General features: G+C 51.5%; 5 protein-coding genes across 5 annotated transcripts; 3 read left to right on the top strand and 2 right to left on the bottom strand.

Moving 5' to 3' along the window:
* Window positions 1-3,474: 3,474 nt before the first annotated feature.
* Window positions 3,475-4,272, bottom strand: BU24DRAFT_150838 (uncharacterized protein). Its single transcript, XM_033521258.1, has 2 exons — window positions 4,110-4,272; window positions 3,475-4,056 (listed from the first exon to the last, which is right to left on the bottom strand). The coding sequence occupies exons 1-2, from the start codon at window positions 4,125-4,127 to the stop codon at window positions 3,613-3,615; spliced, it is 462 nt and encodes a 153-aa protein (XP_033385782.1). The 5' UTR covers window positions 4,128-4,272; the 3' UTR covers window positions 3,475-3,612.
* A 3,495-nt stretch (window positions 4,273-7,767) lies between these two features.
* Window positions 7,768-8,972, top strand: BU24DRAFT_460485 (uncharacterized protein; the record flags this gene model as incomplete). Its single annotated transcript, XM_033531824.1, has 2 exons — window positions 7,768-8,119; window positions 8,191-8,972. The coding sequence occupies 2 exons, from the start codon at window positions 7,768-7,770 to the stop codon at window positions 8,970-8,972; spliced, it is 1,134 nt and encodes a 377-aa protein (XP_033385781.1).
* A 4,366-nt stretch (window positions 8,973-13,338) lies between these two features.
* On the top strand, window positions 13,339-13,808 carry BU24DRAFT_150739 (uncharacterized protein). The gene has a single exon (XM_033521256.1). It carries the CDS (start codon window positions 13,448-13,450, stop codon window positions 13,703-13,705), a length of 258 nt encoding a protein of 85 aa, XP_033385780.1. The 5' UTR covers window positions 13,339-13,447; the 3' UTR covers window positions 13,706-13,808.
* Window positions 13,809-14,818: 1,010 nt separating this feature from the next.
* BU24DRAFT_420488 (uncharacterized protein) lies at window positions 14,819-16,236 on the bottom strand. The gene has a single exon (XM_033527483.1). It carries the CDS (start codon window positions 15,958-15,960, stop codon window positions 15,187-15,189), a length of 774 nt encoding a protein of 257 aa, XP_033385779.1. The 5' UTR covers window positions 15,961-16,236; the 3' UTR covers window positions 14,819-15,186.
* Window positions 16,237-16,740: 504 nt separating this feature from the next.
* On the top strand, window positions 16,741-17,614 carry BU24DRAFT_367287 (ribosomal protein S30). Its single transcript, XM_033524342.1, has 5 exons — window positions 16,741-16,839; window positions 16,897-16,910; window positions 16,967-16,987; window positions 17,045-17,118; window positions 17,177-17,614. Exons 1-5 carry the CDS (start codon window positions 16,784-16,786, stop codon window positions 17,198-17,200), a joined length of 189 nt encoding a protein of 62 aa, XP_033385778.1. The 5' UTR covers window positions 16,741-16,783; the 3' UTR covers window positions 17,201-17,614.
* Window positions 17,615-17,746: the final 132 nt, after the last annotated feature.

The raw sequence follows: 17,746 nt of genomic DNA, 5'->3' as shown, positions 1-17,746 counted from the left end.
GGTTCACGATAATGATGTCCATAATAACAAGGGTTGGGCCTATAATAACGAACAATTTCGATATTTTATGCAGGTAAGAGGTAATGTTAAGATATTGGGCGCTCTTCAACATCTTGGTAGTCGAGTCTGGAAAGTGAATGTCTTGAGGGCGCGCTCCCATCGTCCCTTTTGCGCCGAGTTCATTTCTACTTGAAATCTGGTCCTTTAAGGCCGGTCGGCGCGCAAGAAAAATTCTCGAAGAGCCCATCTCGCCTAATAGCCACCCTGGGGAAAGCGTTGGAACGTTATCTCTCAGGCCAGGTTTGTACGAGACCGTTAGGATGGGAGATCCCTGAAGGAACAGCTTCTACTCTGAGCTTGGACGGAGATGTAGTTTACCATTTCGGCAGAAACCTGGGATGGATTGGCACGAGATCCAAGGAGAACCTTGCAACCCTAAGTGTTGCCCTATTGTGTTGCCACGGGAATGACAAGTCCACAATAGGATTGGATTGCATAGTGGAAAGAATTCTATTGTGGAAGGCGGAGAACAGGGCAACGGGGTTGGTCCAAGGGGGCGACGCTGGATCGTAGCGACGCACATTGCACCGGGGTAATATGTCTTGTGTTACGAACAATTGCTGCAACGACAATCATGAGCGCAAGGTTGCTTGCTATTCCAACAATTATTTCTTTTGACGCTGTTGTACGGAGTACATTGAAGTAGGCATGCATACATGCGTGTGGGATCCGTCTCTTGTAGCCTTATGGTCCGCGGCTATTGCTCGTTTTCACAGGTTTTCGAATCCTGGCGACGGCCTAGAAGATTTTGCGAAGATTGCGAAGGCTCCAGGACACTCTGTGGTGTTACAGGGGCTTTGCATGTTCACGTGCCGCCGGCACCAATTCGGCATTGAGTGCTGACTGCTTTGACATGCACATAATGGTTGGGGTACCGATGTCTGTTGCATTGGAGACTTTCCATTTGACCGCTACATGGAGAGTTGGTGATATAAATGGAGAGTTTTGAATTGCGACGTAGATTCATAACGCTTCGAAATTGCGCCGATGAACACCACTGTCGGCAGGGCCAAAACATGGCTTCCCGCATAGAGAGGTGCCGAGATGCGGCAGCCGGGATGATCGTCTTGTGGTACTTGAAAGGACTGGGCCAAACGTGCGCGTAAGCGAGGGGATGAGCAGTCGACTTTTGAGGGCCCGAGGCGCAAAGCGCTTGTCTGCTTCCAGCACATCATCATCCGAGATCCCCAGCGAGTCAATGCATCTTCGGACGAGGCTGCAGATCATGAGCATGATTTGGGGGTTGAGGTCCAATCAGATATCTGTACACCATGGCAGCCTTTCCAAGAGGAGACAGAGCGTACGATGTCCTTTGATTATTGTCATTCAAGGGTGCCGACGCTACGCTACTTGGTGACTCGTGTGAGATTTGCAGAGACGCAGAACCACATGGTCGGCATTTTCCAATTAACCCGAAGCTATTGTAGCAAACTGATACCGAATATGGCCGTCCAGGGGTTATCCACAGTGACAAGTGGAAGGCTAACGAAGAGAAAACGCAAGGAGATCCTGTGAGGTGCCGGAGCAGTGACGGATTTAGCACAAAGACTTCGAGAAGGCTTACCACGTGCGAATAGCCTATCCGCCCCGGCTCCATACACAGCCGCTATTAGAGAGGCACCGCTGCTGCCACTCGAGAACAATAGTACCGTTGCTGACAGAGCCGAGTGATCATCGCTGGAGACCGCGCCGAAACATGATGGTGGAGTCCTAAGCTTGTTCTGCCAGGGGGCGGCCACGACGGGGTCATCCTCGGCCCACGCCTCTGTATCCCTGCCCAAGTCTCCCACGCTCGTCTCGCTCAGACCATGACGAGCCTCGTTGGTGCACTCCCGGAAGATCATGCGCCCCTTCCCTGCCACGCAGGTAAATTGTCCGTCGCACCGGGTTATCTACACTTGGCATTGCCTTCTGTGGGCGGTTCTGCGCTGAGCAAGCATTTCGCATCTTCTCAACTGAACGAACCGAGCAAGCCGTGTGCGTACCAAATCTCGCCTGCATCGTATGATGTGTGCACTAGATAGTCTTCTGTGAAGGTCTCGTATGCACATCTCCAATAACTCCCGAGGCCACGGCTGCAGTCCGTCATCTCCACAGCGGATGCAAGATCCAGGGTACTGGGAGTCGGTCAACGAATCGCACGGCAGGCAACTATACCAGAGAGGGAAGCATGTCCTGGATAGGGAACCCTGAATGCCATCCTTCATCTCCTCCAGGGAACCTGTTCTTGACGGAACCCACCCAGAATGTTCTCCGTGCGTTCACCTCTCCTGCTTTACCTACTGTATTATGGTCGCGGTCACCCTGGCAAGTAATACCATCGTTCCATCTTTCTAGACCCCGGGACGCGGAAGGCACGTGGATGACGATATGGGGCAACTTACACCTAGAGTGGCACGGCTGTTTGCCCAAGCTCGCAAAATGGTATCACTTGTATATACTCCGTACACAGTACGGAGCATAGGTTGCACTCATTCTACAAAGTACTCCGTATAGGTGTAAGAGTGTGTGAGTGTGTAGGGGCATGCTTCCTTGCGCACTCGCTTCGTGTGTGGTGTTGTTTGGTTTTTCCATTTCTTTTTTGATGGGCCTCCAGTCAGCAGACTGGCGAAGCTATGGTACGGACATTAGTGCTCCGGGTGGGTGATGCTTTTGCGTGGGAATACCGAATAGAATGCGAAGCTTTGGATGGAGTAGTGACACAGTAGGAGGAGCCAGACTTGCGATAGGAGATGGCTTGGGCTGTTGGGGGCTCCCAGGTGACGATTAGCGGCCACCTCGGTTAAATGTGTGATGCAACAAGTGTGAATAATAATGGGAGGGAGAGGAAGAAGACGAGATGGGAGGGCTCAAAGGATTGCATACGACAGGTTGGGTCGTGTAGCATCAGCGAGGGTGACAGCAGGCCAACGTGGCTTCAGGGTTAGCTGCATACGCTTGTGCTGATCGACCCGCCTCAAGTGAGAGATCCTCCACAGACGAACGGTAGCCAAGACATGGCGACAACGCCGCCATCCGCCCTCGCGGCGTCCACACCAGACCTCGCGTATTGCAAACGGAGACAGCTACTGAAATGGGCGTTAGTCGGAGAGGCCGGCACCGTCGGGCATTCGTCGAGCATCCTCTGTCATTCCCGCGCTTGCCAGCGGATGAAAACGCTCGCCCTCCGTAGGGAGCGACCACGGCCGGTGGGTAATTACCATCGAGGGAGAGTGTCCCTACCGATGGAGAGGATGAATTGCTATGTATGAGATGTGTGGGATGTGCTATGTGCATCAATTGCAGAGGAACCGTCCCATAGGGCCTCAGATTGACTGATGAATGACATTTCAGTGGTGCCGCAAGTTCGGGAATTGTTCTTGGAGTGTGTGGTAGACTATGGGTTTGTCCGTGGGTAGTACTCCGTAGTTGGCATTGGGAGCGGCGAACGAGTCAGGCAGGGGTGTTATTCGAGGCGTGCCGCGTGAGGCGTGAAACGTGAAAGCGGGAGAGCCAGCTCGTTGAGTGAGTGAGTTCCTCCTAGGTAGGTATACGTCTGACGGTCTGACTGGCCTAGTGAGGTCGAACATTCTGGCTACTAAGCGATGAATGGTTTTTTTGGAATAAGCTAACTTGAGGGGAGAAAGCCCACGGAGGCTGAGATCGAGGACACGATACTGTGTGGTTAGGTAAATACAGTAGATCGGTAGTGTAGAGAAGTAGTCGTGAAGTGTAGTAGGGTAATTTGGGTGAGTGATGTGAGGGTAGAGTGGTTGTGTGACATGCGTGATGTGGGTGATGGGTGATGCGCGGTGTGTGGTGTGTGATGCGTGATGCTTGATGCGTGATGTGTGATGTGCGGTGGTGGAGATTGTGCAGGCCTCGTAACCTCTGAGGGAGTGAGTGGTTGGAAGGTGGCATTGGTGGGTGGTGGGCAAAGCTAAGGACAGAGGAAGGAGCGATGAGCGCTGAACGCTGAACGCTGAGCGCTGAGCGATGAACGTTTACAGCGATCCTCTACTGTTCAACCGTCAACAACCATATATGCCAGTGTCGACATATTCACATACATTACACGTCCAGTCCATTGATTACTACCTTATTTAATCGGCTTGTCTATTGGTCGTTCGAGGAGTGAGGTAATGAGTGAAATCGAAAAGTGATGATGTTCTGTATGCGCTTTCCGCCGTGTGCGTCCGTGGGAATTTTCTCGAACTTTTACCAACATCATCTCATCTAGATGGTTATGACACACATGCATCATTGGCTACAGAAGGCGGCCCTGTACAAGTAGGGAGTTGATCAGCCCGAGTACCTAGTGGACTGGACCTGGTTGTTGTCCATGGTCTAGTGCCTGGACAGAGTTGTGAGGTGGTCGTCAGCCATAGCTACCTCTAACCTGAACCTTAGGTTGGTAGGTAGGTAGGCATGCATCATCGTCATCGTCCTCGGCATCAGCATCAGCATCAGCAGGAACTGTCGTAGTTTCCACGGCCGGCCATACTGTGTAGAGAGTTGAACCAAACGCCCCCCCCATACTCGTCATCCCTACAAGTGGGAGGTTGTGCCGCCAGCAGTCTGCAATTGCGGCCCAGTGACTGGCCGATTCCAGGCAGATAGGCGGCCGAATGATGTGCCTATTCTTCAGTAGTGGCGGCATTGGCAATAGGTGGTTTCCGTAGCCACAGGGTTTGGGAAGAAGGGGAAGAGAATGGGGATGGGTGGCTGCATGGGCATAGGCATGGGCATGATCCAGCTGTGAGCTGGCTATGCCTAGGTATAGTTACCGTATACCACATGCCTATGCCAGGCTGGGGAGCGCGCGACACGGGACAAACTCAAATTGGTTTATTGGAATAATTATAATAATAATGGGACTTCTGCAGCCACGATTGGGATCATTGGGATTATCGGTGATGAGGCGACTATTCCACTCCGTACTTGGACACAAAGTTTGGTGAGTACCTAAGTATGTTGAATAGTAACGTGTAGGAAGTACTCCGTAGTTATAGTAGTTACCTACCTACCTACCTACCTATACCTGTACCTAACCATCAATATTTGCATGTACATGGTATTCGTTACTCCGTAACTATGTAGTCAGGCCAGTAGTTAACAAGTAGTCGTAGTGGTCTTTGGATTTACCTACCTACCTACCTACTACCACCACCTAACTACGGAGTACCAGAATATCCTTTGGCCCCACGGGTAACCAACAGATGGTACGGTACTATGTCTGTACTATGTCTGTACTATGTTATGTGCTACTACCCTCGTAGGTAACCAACCAACTAACAAATAGACCGACTACCATCCGTCACCAACTTTGATTCTTCACTCGGACATGCACCGATCTATCCATCTAATTATTTACCTAACTAACTATCCATCTGTCATCGAATCGGCTCACTGACCATCCAGAACAGGCTTCTTCTTCTTCGTCGTTGCTATGGGTAAAATTAGGTACATCCTCCAGTCTACTACGGGCCTATTCGACCACCGCCACTACCATTAATTAGGTACGTACCTAGGAATCTAGCAGTACACAGTAAGTGAACACAGACCCTCCCTCTGTTCGAGTCTCCCACCGCCTCTACCGCCGCCGCCGACCACTAATAACCAGTGACTGATCCCTACCCGTGCCTGCCTGACTATTACTATTACCACCTCCTGCCACTTCCACTGCCACGGCCGTCACTACCACAACCACAACCACATCCCCCACTCACTCACTCTTCCCTCTCAGGAGCCTTCCACTCCTCCCCTTGAGCTTCATCTATCACAACAATAACCACCACCCACCTATTACAACACATCCTTCATTCTCTCTACACACACACACACACACTCACACACTCTCTCTCATACTGTGTGTACGGAGTACTCGATCAACATCCTACCACTTGTAGTAACCTATAATTGTCTGGGCAGTCAGCATCGGGACATCCATCGCAAATCTTCGTCCATTCATTCATCCTTCCTTCCCCCCCCCCCCCCCCCCCCCCCCCCCCCCCTCTTCAACCTTCAACCACCTGCCCTATCCACTTCACTACTTGTACTGTCTCTCGCTTCAAGTCGACACAATCTCTTCTTCCACCCATCAGAGTTCTAGAAACTCTATCTACCTACTGTCAATACTGCTCATCCTAGACCGCGTCATCCTTGGTCAGCGATTCAACATCTTACCTACCCACTACCCACTACCCTCTACCCGACACTACACTAACTACACTACATTACTGCTGCTGTTGTCTTCGAGTCCCTCCTCTCCTACATCCTATCCGTCCATGCTTTCTCGCATGACCTGACTCCTCCCAATCTGGTCGCCTGTCGTTGGTTCGTGTTCTGAGATCGAGGGTTCATCCCAACCCCAGAATATTCACTTCCCACATTGATTACCCGTCATCCAATTTCACGATTCATTCACCATCTTTTGTTATCAAGGAAACCCATCCCCTCTCATCGCCCCACCACAATAACTACGACTCGTGTGAGTCCTCTCTGGTTGATACTCCTACATACCAACCTGGGTACCTACCTACCTACTCCGTACCTGTGCGATACAAGATCCCACTTGTCCACACTGGCGGAAACACTGCACCATTCGCAACAGTACCTCCTTGTGGTCGTCGTCCGCGTTCCATCACGAACCCCGGCGAGCGTCTCAGCACAATTCCAATCTTGCGACTTCGTACGCCCCATTCTGTCTACCATTAGACACATCGTATAACGAACGGATCAACTGTTACTGACATTACAACACAACGAATCATACCTCCTACCAAAGGTACGCATACTTCCACTTGTGCGCATCTCGATAGTTTGATATCATCTATCCGCTGTGGAAAACCCAACGCCTGTCTCTTATCCGTCGTCCTTGAACGACCGCCTTCTCCAACGTGCGTGAGCGTATCTACGGTGTAGCCGCACCACGATACGGCCAGGTCCAAGCGAGCAAGGACCGCTTCTGTCACAAGTTCCTCGTGCTTCTCTGGAGAGGCTGATCTGCGGTGCATCACGGCCTGTCCTTGACTGCTTGCCAGGCCCCCCGGTAGAGCCCCCGTGGGCTTATTCCTGAAAGCGCTCGATAGCCGGCGCTGTATAGATTGGCCCGAACTGGGATTCTCAGCGGATCGCTCGGCCAAGGGATTACATGGTAGCTTGCGCATCTCTCTCCTAAGCCTTTCTCGTCGAGGTTCTGCATTACCGTTGCGGGCCAGCCATCTGCCTTCTAACGCGTTACGGTCGCTGGCTGTTTGAATACAACGGCCTGCCGCCTTGCCCACCGCTCCAAGGCAATTTGCAGCATACGCCGCTTGAGCGCTCTGAGCAGGGCTCGACGGCCGGGGCCCCTCGCCGCTGTCTGACCCACACCGCTGGCAACGGTTTGGTCACCACGGCCCTCTCCCACACCCCAAGACGCTGCTAACGCCTGCGTTTCTGCATCCTGAACCTCGCCAACCGCTCGTTACTCCCACTTTACTGTACTTGAACGCTTGCAGGCCCGACGACTCGTCCCGCTCCTCTGTTGTCACGCCCCGACGTCCTGGCACCCTGTCTTTCCTGTTGGCTCTCTTCCTTTTCTGTCATCACTTCCCCCCTCCCTTCTCCCTTCTCTCCATCCGTCTTGCCATTCACATTTATAACTCGTTCACATCCTTCACTTCGTTGGTCCGACTTGCCGTTACGCAGACGTTACGTTGTGACCCCGTTGACCCATCAACTCCCATGGCAATGCAGCTGGCAAGTATGGTACACGGCAGCGGCCGGGAACGTGAGGCGCACGAACACCACCACCGTCAATACCAACCACAACCACAACAACCACATTCGCCGCACAATCAGACGCAGCAGACCTCGGGCTACTACTCTCACCAACCCGCTCACCGACCCTATCAGCCACCCACCAGCGCCGCACATAGTCCGTACTCGAATCCGCAGGCTCAGACAGTCGAGTATCAGTATCAACGACACCCTCAGTCACCACCATCTCCACCGGTGGAAGAACAGAAGCCTTCACTCCCGTCCATTTCCAGCCTGTTGAGCGTTGCAGATGGCGAGAAGGCAGCATCAGAGAAAGGTATTTCCCTCACTGCCTCTAAAGGCCCCCATTGGCGAGGGAATATCACTGAATGCTAATGATTAAAACAGCCCACCAAAGTCCACAATTACAACACCAGCAGCGGAACTCGTCGTCTCCACAACTTCGACAAGACCCCCAGCAGCGTCCAGTAGCAGGAGCAGTGCAACCAGTTTCCACGATCGTGAGCAACCCCAGAATTACTTTACCTCCTACGCCACCTATGCATCCGGATCCAATGGTTGACGGCAATCAGTCTCCGTCGACCGCCTCGACGCACTCCAACACTCCGTACTTCCTCGGCCAGTCTCTCAACAACCTGGAGCCGCACCAGCAACGTCAAAGCGGGCCGCCCGCACCACCGATCAAGCGTGACTCACTCCCTTCGCAACCGTCAATGTCCCCGTACAGCACTTCCGCCTACGCACCCTCCCCGTACACCTCCTCTCCAGGCGCCGCTTCCTCTGGGTCTTTCTACTCTCCTGAACCGCACTACAACAGCAGCATGTACGGCCAGCGACCTCTTCCATCTAGCTTCCCACCCCCAGGGATTTCACTTCCTGTGCCTGCCAATGCGGCCAACGGCTCGAGCGTGTGGCAGCATCATCATTACATCAGCGCATCAGCCCAATCATCGTTTCCTCAGTCACAAGATCGCTACATCTGCTCCACCTGCAACAAAGCATTCTCAAGACCGAGTAGCCTTCGCATACACAGCCACAGCCACACGGGTGAGAAGCCCTACAAGTGCCCTCAGCCTGGGTGTGGAAAGGCCTTCAGTGTACGCAGCAACATGAAACGACACGAGCGGGGTTGCCACGCATCTACCAGCACCACAATTACCACGACATGATGAAGTTGCAAAGGGTTGATAATAACCTTACGGCCAGGCGTCGCGCAAGCCAAACGGCTTTGATTTGAAATGGCTTGAACGGCTTTAATTACTTTCAGGGACCTTGAAAAGGTTCATCGTCCATTACCAGCATCTATTTTGTCCCGTGCGGTATCTTTCGGATGGCATATCGAAAAGGCGTTTTTTCTTTCCTTCTAGGCGGCGGCCGGGCGTTTTTCTCCATCTATTGCATTTACATGGGCGTTTTCCTCTCATATTCACTCTGGGTCCTCGAGATCCTTACCTATTTTCTGTATCTATCCCCCATTTCTGTTTTGGAACGGTCGCAGTCATTGCATGAGCAAGCGCACGATGCCCTAGGAGGGGTCTGTACCACCCAACAGGGGGCATCCTGGTTGGGTGAAGTTTTACTTCAATTGTACTATAATTCATTCGTCGACACCTGAGCATCTCCAGCTCGAGTCGAGCCGGACACAGGATCAAATATTTCCAATTCAAATACTTCAAAACAATTCACTCATACTTTTCCTAGCTGGTATCGTGTTCGGTGTTCAAGCAGCCCAACATCAAACATTGAATTGTCCACCAATTCCCCTCGCATTAACAATTTACCTTACGCAAGTCTAGGATCTGGCCCAAGCGCCCTCTCGCCATAACAGAAACGCAACAAGTCAAGGGGCCCTCACTTTAGCTATAGATCGAATGCAATAATATTCGAAAATGGATTACCCATGGAACAAGTTTCTCGACGTGTTCTTTACTTGTCGCCATTCGCCCTCCGCGAAAGGGATCTTATTGCCATTGCAATAATGCTGTCTCTCCTATATGACTCCTATCTGACCAAGCTCGACCAACTCCTTTAACTTGGGTACCGACAACCACCACGTTTCGTTCGCCCAGGATACATGTAACTGCCTTCCCAACACGACATGATACTCGTCATCACCCCATCTCCACAGGCCCAATCCTCGACATTCATGAGAAATGATGCGCAAACCTCGGGGATATATCAGGTGGTCCATGCACTTCATGCATTGAGGCATCTGCCGCCTCTACCGACTCGTGTATTTGCTGAACGTCCTGAAGATCACCAGTCTGGGGCGTGGGCGGGCCAACCCCATTTCACGACATTATGCCGTGCGGACTTTGATTTCCGGGGTTCAATGTTGATGGTGAAGTATGAGTGCTGGCAGAGACCGAAGCAACTCGAAACGCGAGGGGGTCGGGTTTCTTAGGGCGTGGATTGTTTCGTTTAGATGATGTGCATGTCGTTCCTGAGACGAAACACTGAAGTAGGCGGTCAAGATACTCATTAAATGTGCCTCATGCGCCTGAGATTTGTTGAGAGGGAGTGTGAAGTGGATGGGATCACCGCTGGAGAACGCATGATCTTCTAGGGTAGGGCTGAGTGCTGAGCTGTAGTTGCATATATTGTAGGTACCTAGAGGTAGGTACGTATCACAGTGTACCTCGAGCGTGAAGCAGAGAGAGAAACTGGATTCTGCTTTCTTGCTTTCAGATAATGTGCATCCATCCCATCAGTAACCTTCATTTTAGTTTCGGCGCAAAATACGATTAAAGAATACAGTGAGTACTCGCACATTCTATCCATGCACTGTCACCACCATCATTCGGAGATGCACTCGCTGCCAACACCACTGCCAACACCACATTATCCTCAACCGACCTCGGCCTTCCTCATCATCGCATCGAAAAGCATATATCCCGCCTTGATATCAATCAATAATTCACAACCCTCCACCACGTCCAAGCCGATTCAAACAAGAAAATAAAATCGATAATGACCATCCACACCCACCAACAAACTGCAACGGCACCACGCACCGCGGATCCGCCACTATCTCTCCACACACGACTGAACTAGCGAACCCCATAGGGCAAACAGCACTCAATCAATAGCTGCCCTTTCGCTATAGTTGGCTATAATGCAACGCCCATTAATTATCGTTATAGGATTTTCCGGAACTAGGCGATCATATAGGACCGGTCGGTGTATTAACAGAAGATGTTATAGCAACACTAAGTTGGTTAATTATAGTTTGATGCTGGCGACAATCCGGATGGCGTTGTCGTCGTCATCGTAGGTTAGGTATTAGTTTGTAAGGCTGCACTGAGAGGACGGGCGTGGTATGGGGGATGTGCTGAGCTACGGTTTGCGAGCGAAGAGCTGGGGGTTTTCTCCAGAGTTTGCTTTCTTTTTGTGTTGGGAAGGCGAGCCTGGGGTGCAGAATGATTGTGATGGATTGTGCCTTGCTTATCTTTTCTACATGAGATGGCACATCCACGATCACAACCACAATGATAATCATAATCAAACTCGTCGCTCGTGTCACCACGAACTAGAGGAAACAGAGGTCAAAGGAAGCAACTATTCTGTGAATCTGTTCTGGTTCCACAGCTTCCAACCCACGTACCCCGAACGAAACACGCCGTGAGGTGGAAGAAAAGCCACATGTATTGCAGCAAATCCCATCCACTCCCTTCAAAAAGAAAGAAAACCATTCTCTCCTTGATCCTTCAAGACTTCCGCCACAAATCTCTCGCCAAGGTTGAACAAAGGGCCAGTTCGGTCGCGGGAGGTGGAGAGCGAAACCAAAAAAGCAATGGGAAGCGCATCGCATCACCCTCGTCACTATCACTAAGGAACCACGACGGCTGCAAGCAAACGCAATGAAAAGAAAAGAAAAAAACAAGACACCATACGCTTTCAAATCTTCCAGACCTTGCCCTCGTTGGCCTGGCTAGCACCACCACGCGCCCGTATCAACCAACTATACTCATTTCATACATCAGCTCCGGGGCCTTTGCTAGGGGCCGCGAGGCGGGTGCGCGCAACGACACCATCCGGATGCGATGCCGGGATTGAATTGGAGAGAGAACAGACATATCGAAGGAAGGGGGGGGTCAATTGCGCCGTAAAGGAAGGTATACTAGTTTCGGAGCGAAACTAAAGGTATACAACCCGACGAATACAGTCGACAATGGTGATTATTGATGCGCCGCCCCCTTCCCCGAGGAATTGGAAGGATTTGCGATGAACGCAGGAAAGGTGAGGTTGATGGGTTTATCTGGCTGGCTTGGTTCTCTAGTCGTACGATTCCTACCGAATGGGAGACCTTCGGAGGGCGAAGTCCGGCCTAACGTGGGAATAGAGGGTGGAGATCGCGGGAGGACAGTAGGTAAGGCAGCAGGTTGGCTTGGGCGCTTGGTGTTGTGTTGTAACTTGTAAATCGTGTAGTAAGGTAGGGTAGGAAACTGACTACTGTGTACGTGCCGCCGACTACGAGCATTTACGATGGGAGATGACGATGGTGGTGGTGGGTGTGGCCGAGCGGCGTGATGGATAGGCCCTGTCAAACCATGGCTTCTTCCGCGTGGCGGGACTGGGCATTTGGAATTCGAATTCGTCCAGCTTGACTCAGGTACATGTACAAGTACACACACGGGAGGGTTTAATTGTGGCCATGATGTACCACTTGTCAGTCGAGAACGTGAGTATCTCCGTTGATATTCCGTTGCCGTGGAACGCGGTAATCGTCAGTAAGGGCTTCTAGGCTCTCCCGAACCTTAACGCATCATTCGTTGCGCGGACACTAGGTGAAGATTCGCAGGCCGACTGTCAACTTCTCCCCGTCCAGAACATTGGATCTACGGAGTGCGTTTCTCATCCAAGTACAAGTACATAGTTGTTGGTACAGGGACAGAGAGGATCATTGTACAAGTAGGTCTAGTTCTAAGCGAGATAGGCCGGACAGTGTGCAATGCCGCATATCGTAGTTGGATGTTGCGATGTCAAGCATGATCCCAGGAGCCGCCCTTCTTCATGACTCCATTGCCGTTGAAGAGACTCCACCACATTCTGCTCGCTAAAAAGAAAGCGCATCCTGCCCGATTATCATGTTCTGGAGGGTACAGGACAGGATGTACATGAACGTCGAGGGAAGGGGATCCTTCACCTTCAATCTTCTATCAATCCAAGGATCACCTTGGTATCTGCCAATACGCTTTTCAACGCTCTGTCCACATCAACTTCAACTATCGAAAGGACATCAATGCGCATACATCAGAAGACCTCGGAGGCAGAGACAGTAGCGGCTCCCAAAACGAGCTCTATTCCCTCATCTTTTGAAACCACACGTCTGCCACCATCTCGCTGCCATCTCGGGCGGTGTGTCACACCTTTGGAAGAGAGGGGGTTGTCAAATGTCTGAGACCAGACAGGACAAGAAAGGCCGCGCTTCCCAGGAGCATTTTAGACTTCTGTCACAGCCTGTAGCGCACCCCTCCCGTGGAGGGCTGATCTCCGGAACCCAATGCACGTGCGTGACGCCCGCCCGCCCTCCCTGCGTGAGCGACTCAAGGCCCCGGAGCACCAGCGTAGATCGGGGTCGTTAATCTCAATTTTGCGACCCAGCAACGTAGAACCTGGAGCGTGCGATGATGACCATACATCCATGGTATCCGAGCTTGGAGAGATCATGACTTGCAACTCGTGTTTTATTTTTTTCCCACTTCTTCTCTCGTTCGCCTTCGTTTCGCTCGCCCACCGCGTTTACCTACTCGCAAAGAATAATGGTGTGTCTGCTGTGCATTTCTCTTGGGATCACTCTAGCTGCCGTTTCCCTGCATGGCCCAAAACAACAATAACTAATGGAGAGGCACGGAGTATTGCCATACTTCTCGGGCGAGTCAGGCCACGTGCTGCGCCGTAGTTAGTGATGCCGAAAGCAACGGCATCAAAGTGCAATCTACACATGGTTCTGCCAGAACGGATATTGTGGTGCAAATGTCAGGGAGAATGCGCCTACAACTAGTTTGCTTAGGACCATGTTTTGGGATTCAAGGAGCTGCATTTGGTGACGCACGCACGTATGCGATTCTCTTCTTCGTGGCGGGAGTAAAAGCAGCAGATGAACACTCAATCGAGGAGGGACGGGGCTGGGATGGGCATGGATGGTGGCACTGTGGCAGTCTCCGCTACACGGGGCATGATCTTCGAAGCTTGCGGTTCTCCACCCTGTGTGTGGTGGGTGATGAATGGGTGTGTTTCTGGCGCACAGAGGGAACTCAAGCCGAGGGAGATCCCTAGCTGGCACTGGCTGGGTAGTGCGTGGGCGTGGGAACCGGGAATGGGTGGTTTTGTGTGGTACATACAATAGGTGGGTGTACTTTCGGCCGGCACGATTATAGTTGGGTGGGGCTAGGCTGAAAGTGGAATTTTGACGAGCTTTAGGGTTCGCGCGTTACCATCTCGTGGAAACGGTAGGTTATGGGGTGATTTCGCGTAGATGTGCTGGAGAGGCTGGGCGTTTGGAAGTTGGAACTGGTTGTGTGGGCGCTCATGGGAATGGTGTGGTGTCTGCTTGGAAACCGGTGCTAGATAAGGTGGTGCGCGAGCGATGGGGATTGGGGGGTTACAACATCGAAGTACGGTGCGGTACGGTGCAGTGCAGTGCAGTGCAGTGCAGGGTCAAGGCCGGTTTGCGTTGATGGAAAACTGGTTGATGGAATGTTCCATGGAAGCCGGTTTGTGCAATCAATGATGAATAGTGGTAGGGTTCAAGGGTGTTGTTCGTCTCGTTGCGCGAGTAGACGAAATTGGTTATGCGACGACGACGACGACGACCATGGCACAGCGTTGATGTTGGTGAGCACCTTCGTCGACACCAGCGCCAGCACCAGCACCAACGCCAGCGCCAGCGCAATAAGTTATTGATGCGTTACGTGCATCCGTGAATGAGTTGGGCTTTCCCCCCAACCCCAGCGCAAGAAAGATGAGGCTGCTGATGACATGTGAGGATATTGCCTGTTACTTAACATTTGCGGTGGATTTGAGTTTAATGCAATCAATAGTATGTATTTACAAGCTGAAGGGACAGCCCTGAATGTGCTCCTCCTATCTACAGCAATAGACTACGTGGCAATTTAGAATGGAGCTAAGAAGTCCAAATCGAAAACGAGGGTTGGATGGAAGTCAAATTGACTCCGGAGAAGAGATCAAGACCACGATGCGGCTGTTCTTGTTCCATACGTCGCGCTTCTCTGAAGACAGACTTTACCGGCAAAAGCGTGGTAATGGTCAAGAATGCACTGCGGCCAGTATGATAATGCCCAGTAAACATCATCGCATGTTGTTGTCTGCCTAAGGTCCAGCTGCACATGGTTTCCTGATTATGCCGTGCAAGGTTGATGTTTACAACTCAAAGGCCTCTTTCTTTTCGGGCCTGTCGATTCCGAGCCACGATTTCCAACCGCCTGATTTCTCCCCAGGAAGACGAATGCTCTCGATCTCCTCCTTCGTTACGCTCTGCCAGTCCTCAATGGGAATCCATCCGATATAGGCGCGGTCTCCAAATCCACCGATCCAGTACACCTCTTGAACGACGAGGCGGACCCATTTGCTGGTGTGAATCTTGTTGCCGGGCAACCACCAAGCAGCATCAGGATGGTGCTTCACGAAGCATCCTGGGACATTCTGCTTGATGACGTCTTCGGTGTCGATTTCCTCAAGATAGCCAACCAGCGAGAAGCGGGGGAGCCCAGCGGCGCTCACTGGACGGTTATCGGGGCGGTGCCACCGAAGGGAGAGCGTGATGTTGGAGCCTGCATCAACATTCTTGAATGAAGTGGCGATGGAAATGGCTAGAATAGTAGGGTTTCCCGTTGCAGGCTCGCAGTCACTGTAATAGTCCATCAAGCCGATAGGAGTGCCCGAAACGTCATGGGGACGACGTTCAGCATTATGCGGGGTGTTAGATTGGGGGAAAATGGTCGACAGTGTACCAATCTTCTCGAGAGATAGGATGCGACGGGCTTGAACAGCGGACTCGTGGACAGTAGGAAAGGTATTAGGGGTCACTTCCTTCTCGCTGTTGTCGAGGAAGTTGGAGAAGAAGAGTTGAGGGTGGGGCACATTGAGTGCGGCTGCGGAGAGGGGTAGGAGCGCAAGAACGTCGGTGAAACGCATCGTGATTGTCTGCAAAGATATTTGGCAGTAATGCAGGAGCTGATGAGCGAGTTTCCTAGATATAGATGGGAGGTGAGCGACAAGAGATGGAGAGTCGAGCGCGAACGCAAGGCAGCGGGTGGGGGAAAAGGGCAGAAGTATCACACGATTGCACGATTCACGGGCAAGTCCCAAATATTGAAAAAAAGGCTTGTCTTCGTATCCAAAGAGAATGCTGTCATACGATGTTATACTGTTGACGAGCCAGCGCAACAGGATAGTGGAAAGATGTCTCTTGGAGATGTTGTGTTTACAAGTGAGGTTGTGAGACTTGATTAGCGGATCATCATTACGCCTTGATCCGCACAATTATCTGATCTTCTTGTCTTCTGTTATCAGATCCTTTTGTTTCAAGTGACTCTGTGTGAGGAGCATTGACCCGTGTCACGTGTGTTTTAATAAGCCAATGAAAGTGAGCATTAAGAGGACTCTGGTCTGTGCGTCTGCAGATGAGTAAGCCCAGCTCGGACATCGTGGCTGGAGCATGAAAATTGCTTGAGTGCGCTATATCACGTGGACTCGCTAACGGATCGATCCCACTGGGAAGTCAGACACCACAGTGAAGACAGCGACAAGAGTCATCCCCCACCAGCGCCCACGACCGCAACCGCATCCTGTGAGTATCCCATCGCGCATCTTGGAATATTTCTCGGGATCCCTCGACCGCTGTCGCTCGAATATTTCGTCTCCGATAGGCGTCCTGTACCTGCACGACTGAAGCTGACGTTCTTCGCCACTTAGAAATTTCGCCCACCGACAACACTCTTCATCACACACATTCACCATGGGAAAGGTTCACGGTTCCCTCGCTCGTGCCGGAAAGGTCAAGTCTCAGACTCCGTATGTAAAACCCATTTTGAGATGAATATTGGATGAAGTCATGCTAACAAAGCGCAGTAAGGTCGAGCCTCGTGCGTAACCCCCTAACGCCTCATTCCATCGATCCGCTTGCTGACAACAGGTTCAGAGGAGAAGAAGAAGACCCCTAGTACGATCACCCAAATAATTCTGCGTGGATATGGAATGGAAATCTAACAGTTAACAGAGGGCCGCGCCAAGAAGAGAATCACATACACCCGCCGTTTCGTCAACGTCACCATGACTGGTGGCAAGAGGAAGGTACGCAAAATTCTCTAATATCCTTTGTACGAATTTCGTGGGATGCTGACGGGAATAGATGAACCCCAACCCTGGCTCGTAAACGGACCGTCGACACCTGGGAGGGAACTAAGGGACGTATGCAGCTATGCTAGACATTTTCAAAGTCATGGATTCAATCTTCTTTCTCGGAAATTATATGGTTATGACTCTGGATCAGAGAGCAGGGGACGGGACAGTCTCGACGTGATTCATGTTGGCATGACCACTTGAACACATCGGTGATCCCCACGTCTTTGGGAGGAAAGGGGCATATTCATGGCGCATCATGTACATTCGGTTTGCACGACTGCTCTATGAAAACACTAGCTTTTTCGTCCTGAAATGTTGCACCTTTGATTTGATATGTGATATCTTGACGCGGGACTGCCGCAAAATACTACTTCAGCTGCACATATATGTACTGTACTGAGCTCTTTCAGGTGTGGAATCCGATATATACATGAATAACTGCAACAGCAATCATCATCGGACCTTGGCCAGACTGCAATTAGATCCGCTCATTACGAGTATGGTATTATGCTTATTGAGTGCGCCCCATCTGGTTGGCCGCAGCCCTAAGACAATTAGGCCAAGCTCCAAGCGAGCA

Source organism: Aaosphaeria arxii (assembly GCF_010015735.1).
Source record: "Aaosphaeria arxii CBS 175.79 unplaced genomic scaffold BU24scaffold_3, whole genome shotgun sequence".
Lineage (NCBI taxonomy): Eukaryota > Fungi > Ascomycota > Dothideomycetes > Pleosporales > Aaosphaeria > Aaosphaeria arxii.
The sequence above is the reverse complement of the archived record's forward strand: the minus strand, read 5'-3'. Positions and strand labels throughout refer to the sequence as shown.

Excerpts from the sequence above, each read along its gene's own strand:
- BU24DRAFT_150739 (XM_033521256.1), top strand. The coding sequence starts at position 13,448 with ATGGTATCCGAGCTTGGAGAGATCATGACTTGCAACTCGTGTTTTATT.
- BU24DRAFT_420488 (XM_033527483.1), bottom strand. The coding sequence starts at position 15,960 with ATGCGTTTCACCGACGTTCTTGCGCTCCTACCCCTCTCCGCAGCCGCA.
- BU24DRAFT_367287 (XM_033524342.1), top strand. The coding sequence starts at position 16,784 with ATGGGAAAGGTTCACGGTTCCCTCGCTCGTGCCGGAAAGGTCAAGTCT. Across the intron at positions 16,988-17,044 it reads GGAGAAGAAGAAGACCCCTA|AGGGCCGCGCCAAGAAGAGA; the intron begins GTACGATCACCC and ends AACAGTTAACAG. Across the intron at positions 17,119-17,176 it reads TGACTGGTGGCAAGAGGAAG|ATGAACCCCAACCCTGGCTC; the intron begins GTACGCAAAATT and ends TGACGGGAATAG.